This window comes from Elgaria multicarinata, chromosome 7, assembly GCF_023053635.1.
Source record: "Elgaria multicarinata webbii isolate HBS135686 ecotype San Diego chromosome 7, rElgMul1.1.pri, whole genome shotgun sequence".
NCBI lineage: Eukaryota > Metazoa > Chordata > Lepidosauria > Squamata > Anguidae > Elgaria > Elgaria multicarinata.
Genome location: NC_086177.1, coordinates 108,040,473 through 108,058,074, shown reverse-complemented (window position 1 = coordinate 108,058,074; position 17,602 = coordinate 108,040,473). Strand labels below are relative to the sequence as shown.

General features: G+C 44.1%; 2 protein-coding genes across 2 annotated transcripts in view; both read left to right on the top strand.

Annotated features, from left to right (window-relative positions):
* The window catches only part of TRAPPC9 (trafficking protein particle complex subunit 9), a 352,653-nt gene extending 341,145 nt beyond the window's left edge, over window positions 1–11,508 (top strand). The window contains exons 22-23 of the mRNA XM_063131169.1: window positions 2,227–2,450; window positions 8,211–11,508. Of these exons, the coding sequence (XP_062987239.1) occupies window positions 2,227–2,450; window positions 8,211–8,390 (404 nt within the window). The 3' untranslated portion in view covers window positions 8,391–11,508. The remainder of the gene's footprint in view (window positions 1–2,226; window positions 2,451–8,210) is intronic.
* LOC134401988 (MAP kinase-interacting serine/threonine-protein kinase 1-like) overlaps window positions 1–17,602 on the top strand; it is a 758,389-nt gene that overhangs the window by 38,619 nt on the left and 702,168 nt on the right. The window lies entirely within an intron of this gene.

The window sequence follows — 17,602 nt, the reverse complement described above, 5'->3', positions numbered from 1 at the left end:
TCTGTGTTAGCAAGTGGAATCCACAGCAACAGAACTCTTCCCTCCATTTACAGTGAACATATTCAAACAGGTCCATGTGGTACAATGGATCATTTCTGTGTCAGAAGAAGAGCGAAGCTTTGAAATATTTCCCTTGCTCACATGTGACCATCTTTGGCTGTAGCTTTACCATAATATTCTACTACCCACACCGGCTTATGCAAACATATTTTGATCATTTGGCAGAAGTGGTTGTCTATACACTTTTATAGGTGCCAAGTAACGCTACTGAGTTCAGGAAATAATTAGCCTCCCTACACATACACACTGTAAATCAATCTTAGACTAATTGGCTTTGAGAAATATGAAATAAATTAATCTGATTTGGGGTTGCCGCCATGTGACCTTTATGATTTTAATTGGATGTGGAGGAGGGATGCTTCCAGCCGTCACATGATAAGGTGTGTTGTTCACCAACAGGATAAAAGGGAAATAAGGGAAAGTTGTGCTCTGATCAATGTTATAGGCAAGGGACCTTAGGCCTGGGCACCCAAATCTGGTCCCATCCCAGCCTTATGGGGGGGGGTGTCCCTAAAAGGCCATGCCCACTTTATTTATTTATTTATTTATTGCATTTATATACCACCCCATAGCCGAAGCTCTCTGGGCGGTTTACAAAAGTTAAAAACAGTAAACATTAAAAACAAATATAAAAAAATTATAAAAAGTTTATAAAAACAACAGTATCCTTATAAAAACAGCTATTCTGGGGTTCGTTAAAAACATACAAACTCAGCATGTGTTGTTAAATGCTGTGAAATGCCTGGGAGAAGAGAAAGGTCTTAACCTGGCGCCAAAAAGATAACAGTGTTGGTGCCAGGTGAGCCTCATCAGGGAGATCATTCCATAATTGGGGGGGGGGCACCGCTGAAAAGGCCCTCTCCTTCATTGCCATCCTCCAAGCTTCCCTCGGAGTAGGCACTCGGAGGAGGACCTTAGATGTAGAGCACGGTGAACGGGTAGGTTCATGTCAGGACAGGCGTTCCATCAGGTATTGTGGTCCCAAGCCGTGTAAGGCCTTATAGGTCAAAACCAGCACCTTGAATTGGGCTCAGGAACATAGACGCAGCCAATGCAGCCGGGCCAGAATCGGTCTTATATGTTCCAACCTTCTGGTTCCAGTTATCAATCTGGCCACTGCATTTTGCACAAGCTGCAGCTTCTGAACCGTTTTCAAAGGCAGCCCCACGTAGAGCACATTGAAGTAAACTAATCTGGAGGTTACTAAAAAATTGTCTGGTCTACACTCCTCTCTGTGGAGGTAAGAGGTGAATGATGCATCTCAGTCTGCCATGGAGATGGGTGGGAGAGACTGAGAAGAGGCGTGCTGACCTACCTTGTTGGCAGGCACCCCTCCCATTGGAACGTTTCTTAGGGATTGTTATGGAAAACTCCTCATGCTTCCAGTTCATTGGGTTTCTTCTCTGTAGAGTCATATCCATAGAAGATAATATTTTAAGCTTTTTTCATCTCACTTGATCACCCCAGCAAGTTTTGCTCCAGGTAGTCTTCCACCTGGAAAATATGCACTATAACCATCATACAACATAATGCCAGCATGTTTGTAAAATCATATATTAGTGAAGATGATCAAGCATAATATTCACATGTAAATTCTGCTTGTGGTCTAAAATTGGTTTTATGATGTCGTTATTCTTTGCTTTTGTTTTTATAGTGTTTTTATTCTGCACTTTTTGTTGTTTGCAATTGTATGTTTTTAATCCATTGTACTCCACCCAGAGAACTTTGGTTATTGCTCTGTTAAAAATACAGTAAGTTTTATTTATTTATTTATTTATTTATTTATTACACTTATATACTGCCCCCATAGCCAGGGCTCTCTGGGTGGTTTACAGAAATTCTAAAATTAAGATAAAAACGAGTATACAAAATTTAAAATTCTAAAACACAGAATGTATACACATAAAGCATTAAAACTGTTAAAAAAACTAAACATGCGGGTGATTAAGATGTGCCGCCATGTGTCTGGCAAAGAGGAAAGTCTTAACCTGGCGCCGGAAAGATAGCAGCGTTGTACACAAGCAAATGTATCTCCAGGTATGTGTGGTTCTGTTAGATTGATTTCTAGTTGTTAGGTGGCTTATTTTGGTGATGCGAAACTATTTAGGATCCCAAGTTCCTGGAGCATAAACCAATGATCCCGTCCTTTTCGTCTTTGCATTACAGATGTGTCGGTGGAAGGGAAGCTGTGTGACTGTGACATCGTAGCAGACTGCACAGTTGGAGACCCCGTCAAGCTGGAGGTGAAGCTAACCAATTTGAGCAAACGCAACATCGGCCCCATCTCTCTCACTGTGATCCCATACCAAGATTACCAAAATGGTGTCCACAACTATGATCTCCACGATGGCATCACTTTTGTTGGATCCAACACCTTTTATATTGATTCAGTAAGTCCATCGTTGTCGATATCCTATCTGCTTCTATGTTAAGTAAATAAACCACTGCTGCCACTTTGTACAGGTTTGCCCAGTGAATTCCTCTTCTACCATATCATGGAGGTGAAGGGTGGACTTCAGCGTTGGATACGCCCACTTCCTAGTTGTGTATTTGTGCTGAGAGAGAGAAAACCAAATCCAGCCCCTTTTTATCTATCATTAAGGGGCGGGGGGGCGGGAACCCTTCAGCATTCTATCTTTCCATTTTGTATTCATGTCAATCTTTCTGTTTTACTCATGGTGCCTTTCTGAGTCAATTTCAACATTGCATTAATAACCTGATTCATATCAAGCCAAGTGGGAATGGGGAAAGGTGTGAATTGTTTGCTAATGGAACCTTCTCAAACTGGGGAGAGGCAACGAGTGGGGTGCCGCAGGGCTCACTCCTGGGCCCAGGGCTCTTCAACATCTTTATCAATTATTTGGACAAGGAGGTGCAGGGAACGCTTATCAAATTTGCAGATGACACAAAATTGGGTGGGATAGCTAATACCCTGGAAGACAGAAACAAACTTCAAAGTGATCTTGATAGGCTGGAGTGCTGGGCTGAAAACAACAGAATGAAATTTAATAGGGATAAATGCCAAGTTCTACATTTAGGAAATAGAAACCAAATGCACAGTTACAAGATGGGGGATACTTGGCTCAGCAATACTACAAACGAGAAGGATCTTGGAATTGTTGTAGATCACAAGCTAAATATGAGCCAACAATGTGATGTGGCTGCAAGAAAGGCAAATGCTCTTTTGGGCTGCATTAATAGAAGTATAGCTTCCAAATCACGTGAGGTACTGGTTCCTCTCTATTCGGCCCTGGTTAGGCCTCATCTAGAGTGTTGCATCCAGTTCTGGGCTCCACAATTCAAGAAGGATGCAGACAAGCTGGAGCGTGTTCAGAGGAGGGCCACCAGGATGATCAGGGGTCTGGAAACAAAGCCTTATGAAGAGAGACTGAAAGAACTGGGCATGTTTAGCCTGGAGAAGAGAAGATTGAGGGGAGACATGATAGCACTCTTCAAATACTTGACAGGTTGTCACACAGAGGAGGGCCAGGATCTCTTCTCGATCCTCCCAGAGTGCAGGACACGGAATAATGGGCTCAAGTTAAAGGAAGCCAGATTCCAGCTGGACATCAGGAAAAGCTTCCTGACTGTTAGAGCAGTGCGACAATGGAATCAGTTCCCTAGGGAGGTTGTGGGCTCTCCCACACTAGAGGCCTTCAAGAGGCAGCTGGACAACCATCTGTCAGGGATGCTTTAGGGTAGATTCCTGCATTGAGCAGGGGGTTGGACTCGATGGCCTTGTAGGCCCCTTCCAACTCTGCTATTCTATGATTCTATGATTCTATCTTTCCATGCTGTGGTTTCTCGCGGCATAACCCAGTAGATTTTGAAGGTATAACATCTCCTCCTTCCTCAAAGCATAGTATTCTCCGGTATTTGAGGGCAGAGCTGTGCCGTTTTCCCAAGTTTAAAACTCTCCTTTGACAGGAATTGATCATAGTGGAGTATGGAGGGCTGGTGCTTAACTTTGGCTGGAGAGCAGCTTTTTAACTGATCTCCGGAAGAAAACTCTCTTGCACTCCACCACATAGTAGGAAGGGACTTGCGGAGTCTTCAAGCCTGAACCAAACTCCCTTACAGAAAATCGTGAGACCGAAAGCTCGAGAGCTGTTTGTAGAACATCTTATTTAAACAGCCTCCAGCAGCAGCGGCCGCTGTGCTTCCCAGGCTTTTCTGTTTGGCTTCCTTATGCTGCATCTGGAAAAATAATTTGGGCCTTCGCGGCTGAACCACTTGCCTTCCCATTGCTCTTTGTTGTGCCTGAATCAAAGCTGTGATACAACCTGTTCCCACCTGCCAAACACTTTTACCTTGATTGATATTCCCTTGGCTTTCTCTTGGCTGCCTTAATTCAGTCACTTTAATAACCCTTTTGCTTTGCGCTAATATTTTCTGTTGAGTAATTTGTTAGACCAGGCCTGTTTCTTGCCAATTTAAAAACAAGCAAGCAAATGGACATCTTCATAGCTCTCAGCAGGTCTGTAACTCCCTGCAATTCGTCTTTCACTGTGTCTCCACATTTACCATCACCTCCCCACCCCACCCCACCCCGCTGCAAACTGGTTGCTTCCACAGAATCAATAATAAAGACACCTCTGAGCAGGGTTTCCCTGATCAATTTGAGTTAGACAGTGGAGGCTGCTAGCTCTGATGGGAAGCACCTTGGATAACTCCTTCAGAATTCTGATTGAAGCCCAGAACGGATCCACGCCGCACTGACATTGGAGACTCCAGCCTTTACTGGAGTTAGGGAAGAACAGGTGGGACCTGCCACAAAACGTTGCAGCAAATCCCCGTCCCCCACCAGTGTAGGCAGCGGGAATCCCAGCCACCACTCGACTCCCCCATTCAGAAAACTTCGCTTTAGAGTAGGAGAGGCTCCATCAGACCCCTAACTTCTCTTCCCCTGCAATCCCCCACCACACACAACTGACACCTCAGCAGTTTGTAACCTCTAGAACAGCCTTCCTCAACCTGGGGCGCTCCAGATGTGTTGGACTACAACTCCCAGAATGCCCCAGCCTGCTGGCTGGGGCATTCTGGGAGATGCAAGTCAACACATCTGGAGCGCCCCAGGTTGAGGAAGGCTGCTCTAGAAGCACATAACCCATATATATATATATATATATATATATATATATATATATATATATTCTTTTAATTTTCCATCCTCTATACTTCTCCCCCCCCCCATCCAATTAAGTAGAAACCACTATCTTATTTTTAAGACATTTTACTGCCAAGTGGACAGGAACTCAACCAACTAAGTTCTTTACTGGCGGGAAGGAATGCGAATGTAATAAAACGCCACTCGTGAACAGCCATCCATTCCCGGCTCCCTCCTCTAAGGTGCCATAAGCTGTAAGGGACCCAAGCAGGCTAATAATTCACTCTTTCCCCTCCCCAACTCCAGCTTTTCTTTTCCAAGGAGCACTCAACATTGTGTGATTTCCTGAGGCCGCTGTGCAGGCTTAGCCCTGCACTGTTTTCTGCTTCCTAATTTGTACTTCTGCATAACCATGAACTATCGTTGTACCAACCTCATGATATTCCATGTGTGTGTGTGTGTGTCTGCCGCATGTCTTTTTTGATTGATTGTTTTATTCTTTTGTAAACTGCTCCTGGATTTGTTTCAAATGAAGAACAGTAAATAATTTTGGATTCACCCAAGCATGTGAATCCCTCTCTGTTGTTTCTTAGTGGTCCTTTCTGCCCTCAATTACCTAAATTCACTATTAGGGAGGGATGACAATAGCAACACTCAGTGTTGAGATCCTTTGAAAGTTGCTTGATACCCCAGTGCAGTTTCAGCCATCTTGGGTAGGGTTGGATGTTTGACATGTCGCTCATATAGGTGCCAGAACTTATGGAGCCTTTATTATCTAAAAGTCTGTTATCTGCGGGCGGCTTTTCCGGCTCCACTAACACAGGAAGGAAAGCAGCCTCGGATTCTGTTCAACCATCTTCATTGTCACATACCAGTGACAGTGTGGTGTAGTGGCTAAAGTGTTAGACTGGGAGTCGGGAGATCCGGGTTCTAGTCTCCACTCGGCCATGGAAACCCACTGGGTGACTTTGGGCCAGTCACAGACTCTCAGTCCAACCTACCTCACAAGGTTGTTGTTGTGAGGATACATTGGACAGGAGGAAGAGGATTATATATGCCGCCTTGGGTTCCTTGGAGGAAAAAAGGCAGGATATAAATGTAATAAATAAATGCTACATTTATTTATGTTGTACTGCTCTAACTTCCTGACTGTTAGAGCAGTACGACAATGGAACCAGTTACCTAGGGAGGTGGTGGTCTCTCCCACAGTAGAGGCCTTCAAGAGGCAGCTGGACAGCCATCTGTCAGGGATGCTTTAGGGTGGATTCCTGCATTGAGCAGGGGGTTGGACTCAATGGACTTGTAGGCCCCTTCCAACTCTGCTATTCTATGATTCTATGAAATAAATAAATACCTCGAAGCTTGTTAAGGCCTATCTTTAGAACTGTTGAGGTGTGCAGCAAAGGATTACTTTCAGTGGGAGGGGCAATTGCTCTGCTCACCTGAAAGAGTTGAGGCTTTTGGAGTGTTCCCATCAAATACTTTTAAAAAAAGGCCCTGTAAGTTCCCCTGTTGAAAATATACCTCCGAGCAGGGGAAGAGGGACTCAATATCATGAGCACTCCCAGCTCATGGCAAAGCATCTTCCACTCCCAGGGACTGGGAGGAGGAACCCTGATGGGACTCTCTGCCCACCATTCCTGATGAGGAGAAAGTGTAGGTGCGGAGAACTTCTAAAGTGATGTATTTCCAGGCCTTATCATTTCCTATTGCGTGGACAGGAAATGATAAGGCCTGGAAATGTGGAGTGTGTTTCCTGCCAGTGATCCTGGGACTTCTAATCCCAGTCACCAGTTGAGAAAGGTGCTCTGACAGGGCCTTGTGCCTCTACCTCCCTTTGTCACAAATAAGTTTTTTGCAAGTCTAATGTATTTGCCAAGTAAATAATCCTGTTCAATTTTAATAAACAGGATGTATGCATTAGGAAATGATAAGGCCTGGAAATACATCACTTTAGAAGTTCCCCACTTTCATAGAATCATGGAATCATAGAATAGCAGAGTTGGAAGGGGCCTACAAGGCCATTGAGTCCAACCCCCTGCTCAATGCAGGAATCCACCCTAAAGCATCCCTGACAGAGGGTTGTCCAGCTGCCTCTTGAAGGCCTCTAGTGTGGGAGAGCCCACAACCTCCCTAGGTAACTGGTTCCATTGTCGTACTGCTCTAACAGTCAGGAAGTTTTTCCTGGTGTCCAGCTGGAATCTGGCTTCCTTTAACTTGAGCCCATTATTCCGTGTCCTGCACTCTGGGAGGATCGAGAAGAGATCCTGGCCTTCCTCTATGTGACAACCTTTTAAGTATTTGAAGAGTGCTATCATGTCTCCCCTCAATCTTCTCTTCTCCAGGCTAAACATGCCCAGTTCTTTCAGTCTCTCTTCATAGTGCTTTGTTTCCAGACCCCTGATCATCCTGGTTGCCCTCCTCTGAACACGCTCTAGCTTGTCCTCTGAACACGCTCCAGCGTGTTTAATTGCTCTAAGGGCACAACATTATGTGTGTTTAGAAAGAAAGAAGAAGTCCTACCTCTCCCAGCATTCCCCAGTCAGCTATGCTGGCTGAGAAATGCTCCGAGTTGTAGGACTAATTTATTTATTTTATTTATTTATTGCATTTATATCCCGCCTTTTTTCCTCCAAGGTACCCAAGGCGGTGTACATAGCCTTCCTCCTCTCTATTTTATCCTCACAACAACCACCCTGTGACGTAGGTTGCACTGAGAGTCTGTTTTTTTCTGTCTAAACATACATAGGAAGCGAGATTAGACCAAATCGAACCCTTGGTGCTTCTAGCTCAGTATTGTCTCCACTGACTGGCAGCAGCTCTTCCCAGTCAGACCTGGAGATGCCAGGAGTCGAACTTGAGACCTTTTGCATAGAGAACATATGATGGAGCTACAGCCCCAAGGTGCATTTGAGGAAGCTTGCTTTAAGAAATAAACGAATCTGTAATGCTTGGAAGAAACTATAGAACTGCACCTAACTGACAATACATTTCTTCTTCTGCTGCTGATGCTGCTAAAATAATTCTCACCCATTTCTTTTAGGTCAAACCAACAGAACACTCAGTGTGCATTGGAGCCCTCTTATTTCTCTATACGGGTGACTTCTACTTGAACATCAAATTCCATGAAGACAACTCCAGCAGGGAGCTTCCTCTCTCATGGTTTTGCCTGCCCAGCATTCACATCCGTGCTGTGAAGCCTGTGATCCAGACTAAGTTGTAAATGTACCGTATATTATTGCATTAGCCACCATGCTCAGCAAGGCAGGGGGGGGGGGATGGATGGCCTTCTCTTGACCCCAGCATCTTGCTTTCCAATCCAAGAGTCCTACTTCGGTAGAGGTGCATTCAAATCCTTGCCGCAAATGGCTGATCGTAATTGGACAGCTGCTTCTGCTTGTTTGAGAAGATGTGGTTGAGTATTCTGAAGAACTGGATTTTCCTCATTTCCAAGTAGTTTACTGGAAAACAATCCCTTTTCTTTTCTTTTTTCAAAGATGCTTCCATTTATGCTGAAATGTAACACTGGGCCTTAGCCATTAGTTGTTATAATATAAGTTTAAAACTAGCTAGTAGCTACTGTGTACCAATGTTTGTCTCATTGGAGGATATTTACTAAATTCTCTCAATATGACCCAGTGGGGCAGAATTTCTAAAGCCACTTTCTGTTTCTCTCTTGAACTTTTAGAAATAATCTAGAATCTTTTGAATGTGTAGTAAATTCATCCCCAGAAGCATCCCTCTCTTTCCTTCACCTGCAGACTCAAGTCCAATTCCTAGGATCGCATTTGGGGTTTGTACAATTTTTGTCAAACCTTTTAAAAAAATCCCACCCAGATTTAACGTTGATGTGGCAAAAACATAATTTGATTGATCCACCAAGGTGTCGGGCTCCAGATTCTTGTTCTGTCACTGGTATTATTCTCTATGACACAGCAAAGTGGCATCACCATCCCTGGTAGGACACTCAGATGACAACTTTGCCACTTTCACTATCAGTCCCAGTTTACAAAAACATTTGGCACAGTTTGATTACAAACCCCTGTGTGGTTGAAGGAGTTGGCGCTTAGAACTCATCAGGAATGTTTTAAGCATTGCTTATTGCATAAAACAGGGAATCCATGGTCCTGTTCACTTGTTACATTCTCATCCCTCTTCTATTTGTCTCCCCAGTCTCTGTACTAAACAACTGAACTGGTCTGTACTGTATTTGATTTAAGCATTGGCTCTTGCTGACCAGGTATCTCCAGAGTGAAACAGGAAGAATGGGCTGCAGAGCAAGAGAATGTCAAATAAACATAGCACAACCCGGTTCACTTCAGCTGCCATTGGTTACTTTAGCTGTAAATCTGACATTTGTCAAGCGCGTCTGGGGCCAATTGAGCATGGTTGTTAGAGTGCTTTAACAATCAACCACTGATTAGAATGCTGTTGTTGCTTAGAAGACAGCTCCTAACCCCCTTGAGAGGAAGAGAGATTGTAATCTGAGTTAAACCTAATTTAGCATACTATCCTGAGCCCCTAATGGTTATTTAAAACTAGCAACTGTAATTATGAACTTGCAACTTTTAAATAACAGGAAATGTAGACATAAAATCCACGCTATTCAGAGAAAGTGTTCATCTGATCTTACAATTTTACTTTTCACTTTACTTAAGGGAGATGCAATTCTTTTAAAAACTTTTTACAAATTAAAAAAAACAAACCATATTTTTGTCATCGTGTGTTTGGTGTTGGGAATCGGAAGATAAAAGACCCACTGGCTTAATTAGTTCAAAAGGAGAGTATCACAGATGTCAAATGGCAATATTGCAAGGACACCTATATTTTTGGTAGAGGAACAGCTATACAAGCCAGTCATATGGGTGCTAACATGAAGAACATCTTTCTTCCACCACCTTTAGGCTTATTCTCTTTGTACCCACTTACGTATGATATTTCTGGGCCTCAATAGGACAGAAATCACAATAGTGCCCTTTTGTTTGTTTGTTTATACAGTAGGAGATTTATGTCTCTCTCCTCATCTCTTCTGTTTGAAAGGGATATTTCCTCCAATCTTGTTACTTCCACAGCTAGTAGAGGACATGAAGGGATATCCTTTTCCTCCCTTGAAATAATTGTCTGAACTACTGTGGAGAATAAAGGTGTGCAGCAAAAGACCCCAGGGGCCATGGGAAATGCCACACTTAAAAGCAACTCGTAGGAAATAATTTTTTTCTTTCATTTGATAATTATCTATGTTTTGGTTGGATTTTCCTTGGGTTTTATCAAAATTTGGAGTCACGCTTGTCTATACCACATAGGTTGCCTGACTTCCAAAGGTAATGAGATTAGGGTTATAAGTATTAACTTCACCTTTTGAAACTCCCCATTGTGTCCGCCACTCAAATCTTTCAAGATGCACATCTACCCTTCTATATGGCACATTCACTAAATACCCAGATAACCCATTTAGAATTTTCTTCAGCATTTGGGCAGGCATTTAATGGCAAGCGTTCTCCTACTTCTCGCTTTTGATGAGCAGAGAGTATTGTAAATTGTGCTATACTATCTACTAATCCTGGTTGCACACGCTAACAGCCAATAACATTTCCAAATGGGCAAGTGCGCTTTCATTTATGAACTCATGCAATCACGACTGGGAAAATAGCACATCCAGGCTCCTGCATAGAAAGTATTTGTTCGCTCCGCCTTGCAGTCCACTCTGCCACTGCTCTCCAGAAGCATCTGCTTACTAATAGATATTGCTCTGTGCAAGGTGACCTTTGAAGTCTGTTCCATTATAGAAATGTAGCATCTAACCTTCGCCTTGTTAACTTTAGTGATTATCTGCTTTGGCACTCTCCCAGTTTGCTTGCTTGCACGCACCTGAGCAAGAGAGAGGAGACCGGCCGTTCTTGGCGTTCTGGAATCCTGAATCCTAGTTTCCAGCTAGAAGTAAATCTCCGATGGTGGTGTCATTTTTTCACAGCCGTATATTGCAAAGGGAGTTGCTGTAGGCCTGCCTCCACTTAACACCTGTGTCTTTAATCTATTGAGAGTCCCCCATTGAAGCTGCTGTCAGGAAACGGTCCTGCAAGAGTTTCAATGCAGTTTTTCTCCTACCCCCAGGTTCCTTCTCCTTTTCTGGAACTGCAGGTACATTTCCCTCCCTTCCCAATGTGATTTGTAATAGGTCAACTTCCACTTGTAAATCTGATGCCACCCCACTTAGATGAGTTAGGGCATTCTTTGATTTAAACCCTATTACAAGTTGGGAACAGAATTTGCTCTATCCTGGAGAAACTGAAATAATATGTAAGTTGAACTTGCCAAATAAATATTTAGCCTTTGTTTACCCATCTGCCTAACTCTACGGTGTCTATTTCTGCTTAAGCCGCTGATATCACCTGGATCCCTTATGGGGAAGTCTCAAATTGTCTCCTGGCCTGGAACTCAATATTACACAATTTTTTCTTCAATAAAAATAGGTTTGTTAAAAGAAAAATAAACAACATCAACACGCCTGCTTCTTTAAAGATTAAAGAAACGTTTGCTGTTTTGAGGGGATATAGTCTAAAAATTAAGCAGGAAGAGAGAGGGGCCCTGGATTACATCATAAGAATGCTGGGCCCTGGATTACATCATAAAAATACTTAAAAGGTTGTCACACAGAGGAGGGCCAGGATCTCTTCTCGATCCTCCCAGAGTGCAGGACACAGAATAACGGGCTCAAGTTAAAGGAAGCCAGATCCCAGCTGGACATCAGGAAAAACTTCCTGACTGTTAAAGCAGTACGACAATGGAATCTGTTACCTAGGGAGGTTGTGGGCTCTCCCACACTAGAGGCATTCAAGAGGCAGCTGGACAACCCTCTGTCAGGGATGCTTTAGGCATTGAGCAGGGGGTTGGACTCGATGGCCTTGTAGGCCTTTTCCAACTCTGCTATTCTATGATTCTATGATAATGCAAGCAAATGGGGTTCTACATACAAGGCCAAGTTTATGGGTTTAGAAGGCAGCTGCAGGGCAAAAAAAATAGTGATCTGGACAAACCAGTGGGGCGCTGAGGGACAGTGCAGAAGGCGGGAGTGAGCATTTGCATAGGTCATTTGTTCAGAGAGATCTTACTATGAGGTAAAATGAACTGGTGCCCTCTGAGGGCAGATTTTGGAAGTCGTTAAGAACAGCAGGAGTTGGACAGGTCTTGACCCACAGACACAGGGTTCCCCTGGTCGATCACATTGAAATTAATGGGAGCAGCACAAAAGCATTTGTGTATCACTCTTGCATTCAGCAAAGCCAGGATGATAAGGCACCCATTTTATCATCAGTATTCTGACCACCACGTGGGTATATCATGGGAGGCAGCAAGGAAGCTGTTCTGCGGCCAGGCATTGCGTCCTTTGTGAACAAACACATTACATCTCCATATATTTTAATAGCTGCTCTTATTTATGTTTTAGTGGATTGCTGCTGAATCCATGTTAAAGCACCGTGGCCATTCTAGGACTGAAGAGAGGGCTGAAATACAACGAAGGGTCTTGTCTCTAGTGCCGTCTGCTGCCACCATGGGCAGTGCTGTGCTGCTTTTGCAGCTGCAGTGCCATGATCTATCTCTCCGTACATCTCGTACATTAATGGAAATGTGTCAGCCATCATCCTTATTGCTTTTTAACGGCCCTCTGCTGATTGAAAAATTGACATCACCCTCATGCTTTGAAGGAAGTGCAACCAGTAATGGGAATATCAGGTGCCGATCACAGAACAAACAGACATGAATGTCCAAATTGGGGAAACAAGATTAGCCCCATCATGTGCGGGGCATCTGCGGGAGCCTCTGGCAGATTTGGTCCTTTTTAAAATATTTAACGGGGGTAAAAGGGTTTGCGACAGGGTGGTTGTGGGTGTGTTTACAAATATTTATTTGTAATCTCTTGGTTGACTTTAGAAGCCACTTTTAAGCTGCCAGGGATGCTGTTGTGTCCCTTTAATGTAAGGTTTCTTTTCAATACGGAAGTCAACTGAGAGCCACGTGCTCTTCAAATACTTCAAAGGTTGTCACACAGACAACTTGAAAGGTTGTCACACAGAGGAAGGCCAGGATCTCTTCTTGATCCTCCCAGAATGCAGGACGCGGAAGAATGGGCTCAAGTTACAGGAAGCCAGATTCCAGCTGGACATCAGGAAAAACTTCCTGACTGTTAGAGCAGTAAGACAATGGAACCAGTTACCTAGGGAGGTTGTGGGCTCTCCCACACTAGAGGCCTTCAAGAGGCAGCTGGACAATCATCTGTCAGGGATGCTTTAGGGTGGATTCCTGCCTTGAGCAGGGGGTTGGACTCGATGGCCTTCTAGGCCCCTTCCAACTCTGCTATTCTATGATTCTATGCTCCGAAGAAGACAGGAAGATGCCTTGCCAGGTTGGTTTGTCCGTCTAGCTCAGTATTGTTTGCTTGGAGTGGCAACGGCTCTTCGGGGTTTCAGGCAGAGGGCTTTCCCATGACCTGCCACCTCATCATTTTAGCTTGAGATGCTAAGATTGAACATGAGACCTTCTGCTTGCAAAGCAGGGGTGAAATCACAGAGCTCTCTCCAAATGAGCTGGTACAGTCTCATGAAGTGCCTAGCAGTATCTCCCTTCAGACACAGAAGGGCATAGAAGTGTGCAACATTGGCCTCTGTGATAGGCAGGCATTATGAAGCCTCTGGATTGGCCAGACTTATTATTAGGACCATGTACAAGAGGGTGGCAGAGAATCTGCTTGCAGTGCAGAAAGTCAAGTTCAGTCTCTAGCATCTCATTCTCAAGCATCTCCAGGTAAGGTTAGATGGAATCCCACCTAAAACCCTGGAGAGCCATTGCTGCCAGTCAGTCCTGACAATACTAGCCTAGATGGACCATGGGTCTGACTCAGTCTAAGGCAGCTTCCCATGGTCTTCATGTGGAGAATATGAAAATGCCTTTCAAGTCGAACAGTTCTTGAAACAGAATAGCATCGAGGTTTCGGTATGTGTAATGCTGGTCAATGTGCTAGGGCCATACTGATGCAAGGAATTCAAGGTTCTGTTTGCCTTATTCAATGTGTAAAGAGCACTGTCTTCCATGTTTCATTAATCCTCACCATAGTTCACTATTATTAGCCCATTTCACTCATGGGTGATGACAGAAGAAACGCATGGGCTTCGCCAAACTCTCACAAGTGACTTGACTACTAAGGTGACACTAGAACTCTATGCATTCAGTCCAACACTCTAATCACTATTTATTTATTTATTTATTTATTACATTTTTATACCGCCCAATAGCCGAAGCTCTCTGGGCGGTTCACAAAAATTAAAACCACAATAAAACAATCCAACAGGTTAAAAGCACAATTACAAAATACAGTATAAAAAGCACAACCAGGATAAAACCACACAGCAAAATTGATATAAGATTAAAATACAGAGTTAAAACAGTAAGATTTAAATTTAAGTTAAAATTAAGTGTTAAAATATTGAGAGAATAAAAAAGTCTTCAACTGGCGACGAAAGCAGTTCAGTGTAGGCACCAGGCGGACCTCTCTGGGGAGCTCATTCCACAACCGGGGTGCCACAGCGGAGAAAGCCCTCCTCCTAGTAGCCACCTGCCTCACTTCCTTTGGCAGGGGCTCACAGAGAAGGGCTCCTGTAGATGATCTTAAGGTCCGGGCAGGTACATATGGGAGGAGGCGTTCCTTCAAATAACCTGGCCTCAAACCGTTTAGGGCTTTAAATGTCAATTCCAGCACTTTGAATCGGGCCCGGACCTGGACTGGCAGCCAATGAAGCTGGAAAAGGACTGGCGTAATGTGATCTCGCCGGCCAGAATGAGGAAACCGCCCGAGTAAGAGGCTAGCGGAAGATGATATTCCCGCACCTCCATCACTAGGTCACATTGGTGTAATAATTGTAGTCATTTGTCAAACCTGTTTGGAGTTCCATATTTAAGAACCTAAGAAGAGCCTTGCTGAATCAGGCCAACAGCCTATCTGGTCCAGTATTCTGTTCCCACAGTGTCCAACAGCTGTCTCTGGGAAGCCCATAAAGAAGATATGCGCACAAAAGCATTTTTCCACACCTGACTGGTATTCAGAGGCGTACTTCCTTTAAGGTGGATTCCTGCATTGAGCAAGGGGTGGGACTCAGTGGCCTTATAGGCCCCTTCCAACTCTACTATTCTATGATTCTAAGTATCATTCAAGGAAGAAAAGCACGTTTTTGTAAAGATGTAAGATTTGGGCAGGCACTTTATCTCAGTGCTAGAACTCTGACTTTATATCCCAGGTTCCAATCCCAATTAAATGGATCAGGGATCAGATAATGTGAAAGGCCCCCATATGGACCTGCAGAGCTGCTATTGGTTAGAGTAAGCAATACAAGGCTATTGGGACCCATAGTCTGACCTAGGAAAAGGGTGCTTCCCATGTTCTTACAACACCTTCACACAACACAAGACTAGCTCATGGCAGCCTATCCCAAGCATGTGATAGCTGGAGCAGAACTTCCTCCCTGAAAGAAAACAAGGCACACGTGTAGCCCCAATGGTTAAGTATTACTTGCCCTTAGAAAAGCTCATCCACCGTGTTTCTACGTGGTGAAGTGATCTGGCACCAATCCCAGTTGGAAGGAGGCTTTGGAGTGTGTCAACTGATCCACTCAGATCCAATTCTGAGATGCAGCAGAATGAATTGCCCCTGTCACAGACTGACTTAAGGAAGGAAACCCTTCATGTGATTCATGTAGAGATGCAGCCAGCCTCTGCTAAGTGTTGTGTCTTTCTTTGGGGAGTGAGCGACTGATTTGGCCACAGCCAATGCAGAAAGACAGCAGGATTAACTGCCTTCAATGCCTAATTAGAAGGCAGCAAGCCCACTGCAGCCATTCATTCTGGACAGACAGCAGGTACCCACTTTCTTTGGGGCGGGGATGCATTGATCTCCCAGTAATATTTAATTATTTCTGACAGCAAACATTTTGACTGACGTATGGAGTTCATTACTACATGATACAGCCAAAGCCCCTAGGTTGGGTGCATTTAAGACAGGGCTAAAGGAATTCACACACGATAGCTCTTTCACTAGCTATGACAGCTAAACTGATCCTCCATACTTAGAAGCAGTATACCTCTTAGTCCCAAGTGCTGTAGACAAAGAAGAGTGAAAGGTAAGTCTCCTGCCTACCTTGTGGGTGAACGTCCAGAAATATCTGTCTGGCTGCTCTTATAAACAGAAGTTGGACTAGATGGGAGTTTGATACGATGACTTCTGAAAAAGCTGTGAGAGACCAGTACTCGATGAATTAAAATACACAAAAGCATATTGTTTATGGAAATGCATCTTTAATTAAAATGGGCCGTGCTCCAGCTCTGCTTTCGGAAAGTATAAAAGTGGTTGTAAGATACTTTGCCATCCTGGGCTCTTGGGTCTGAAAATCTGCAGTGGTGTCTCCTGCCGCACAGTTTTCCATCAAGCCTGATATAGCTCAGGGAATATGCAAGGCAAAATATCTTTGCTGGGGGAAAAGACATTGTTATTCCTCTAGCAAAAGACAAATCTTTTCCAAATTACTTTTTGTGGAATGGGACACACACACAACACAACGCACACTATGTTAAATATATGAAAAGGGACGTGAGCGTTGGGACACACGTTATCCCAGGGAAAAGCTTCTTGCTTGTCTCTGTAAGCAGCATCTGGAGATGCACTAATCCCATTTCCCCTTCCAAATACTGCGGGAAACTGACAAAATACCTGGCAATGTTACTTGGGGAATCCAATAACAAGATGGAGCACAGATACCAGACAGAGACAACCAGAAATCAACTTAATGAGCCTATTGAATGTGCAATAAGGCTCCCGTAATAGCTCCTGCTGATCCATTTTCATTAACTCCCCTTAATTTAAAAGCTCGGCATCACTCTGCAGAAATATTTTAGGTGAGGGATTCCTAACGAAGTGCAGTGAACTTGCTAATTGTAGAAACCAGCTTGCTGGCATTTGAAGGTGCTGCAGGAAATGCTGGCCACTCGGACCCTGTTCACAGACACTCTCAGAAACATTGGAGCTGCTTCTGTGTTGAGAAGGGGTCTTTGTCGTGTATTTTTCACCCTGCCTGGCAGAACAGCACCCACCCAGCCAATTCTGCTGGGGAAACTACCCCCCCCCTCTGCCACACACATACAGAGAAGGAGGCCTTCCGCCCAGGCCAAATGGATGGTTTTCAAGCCCCCTGAGGCCTGTTACTTCTCATTTAGAAATTAGCACTGCTGTTCTCCACCTTCTCTGAGAATACATTATTATATCTCTTTCTCAGGGCGTGTTTTTCCCCCCCCCCTGGCCTAGATGAACATGACGGGCTTTGCCAAGTCATGCTGACTTTTACAGATTCAGGAATTTCCTGACAATTGGTCATGTTTTAAGTATGACTGCTTTCT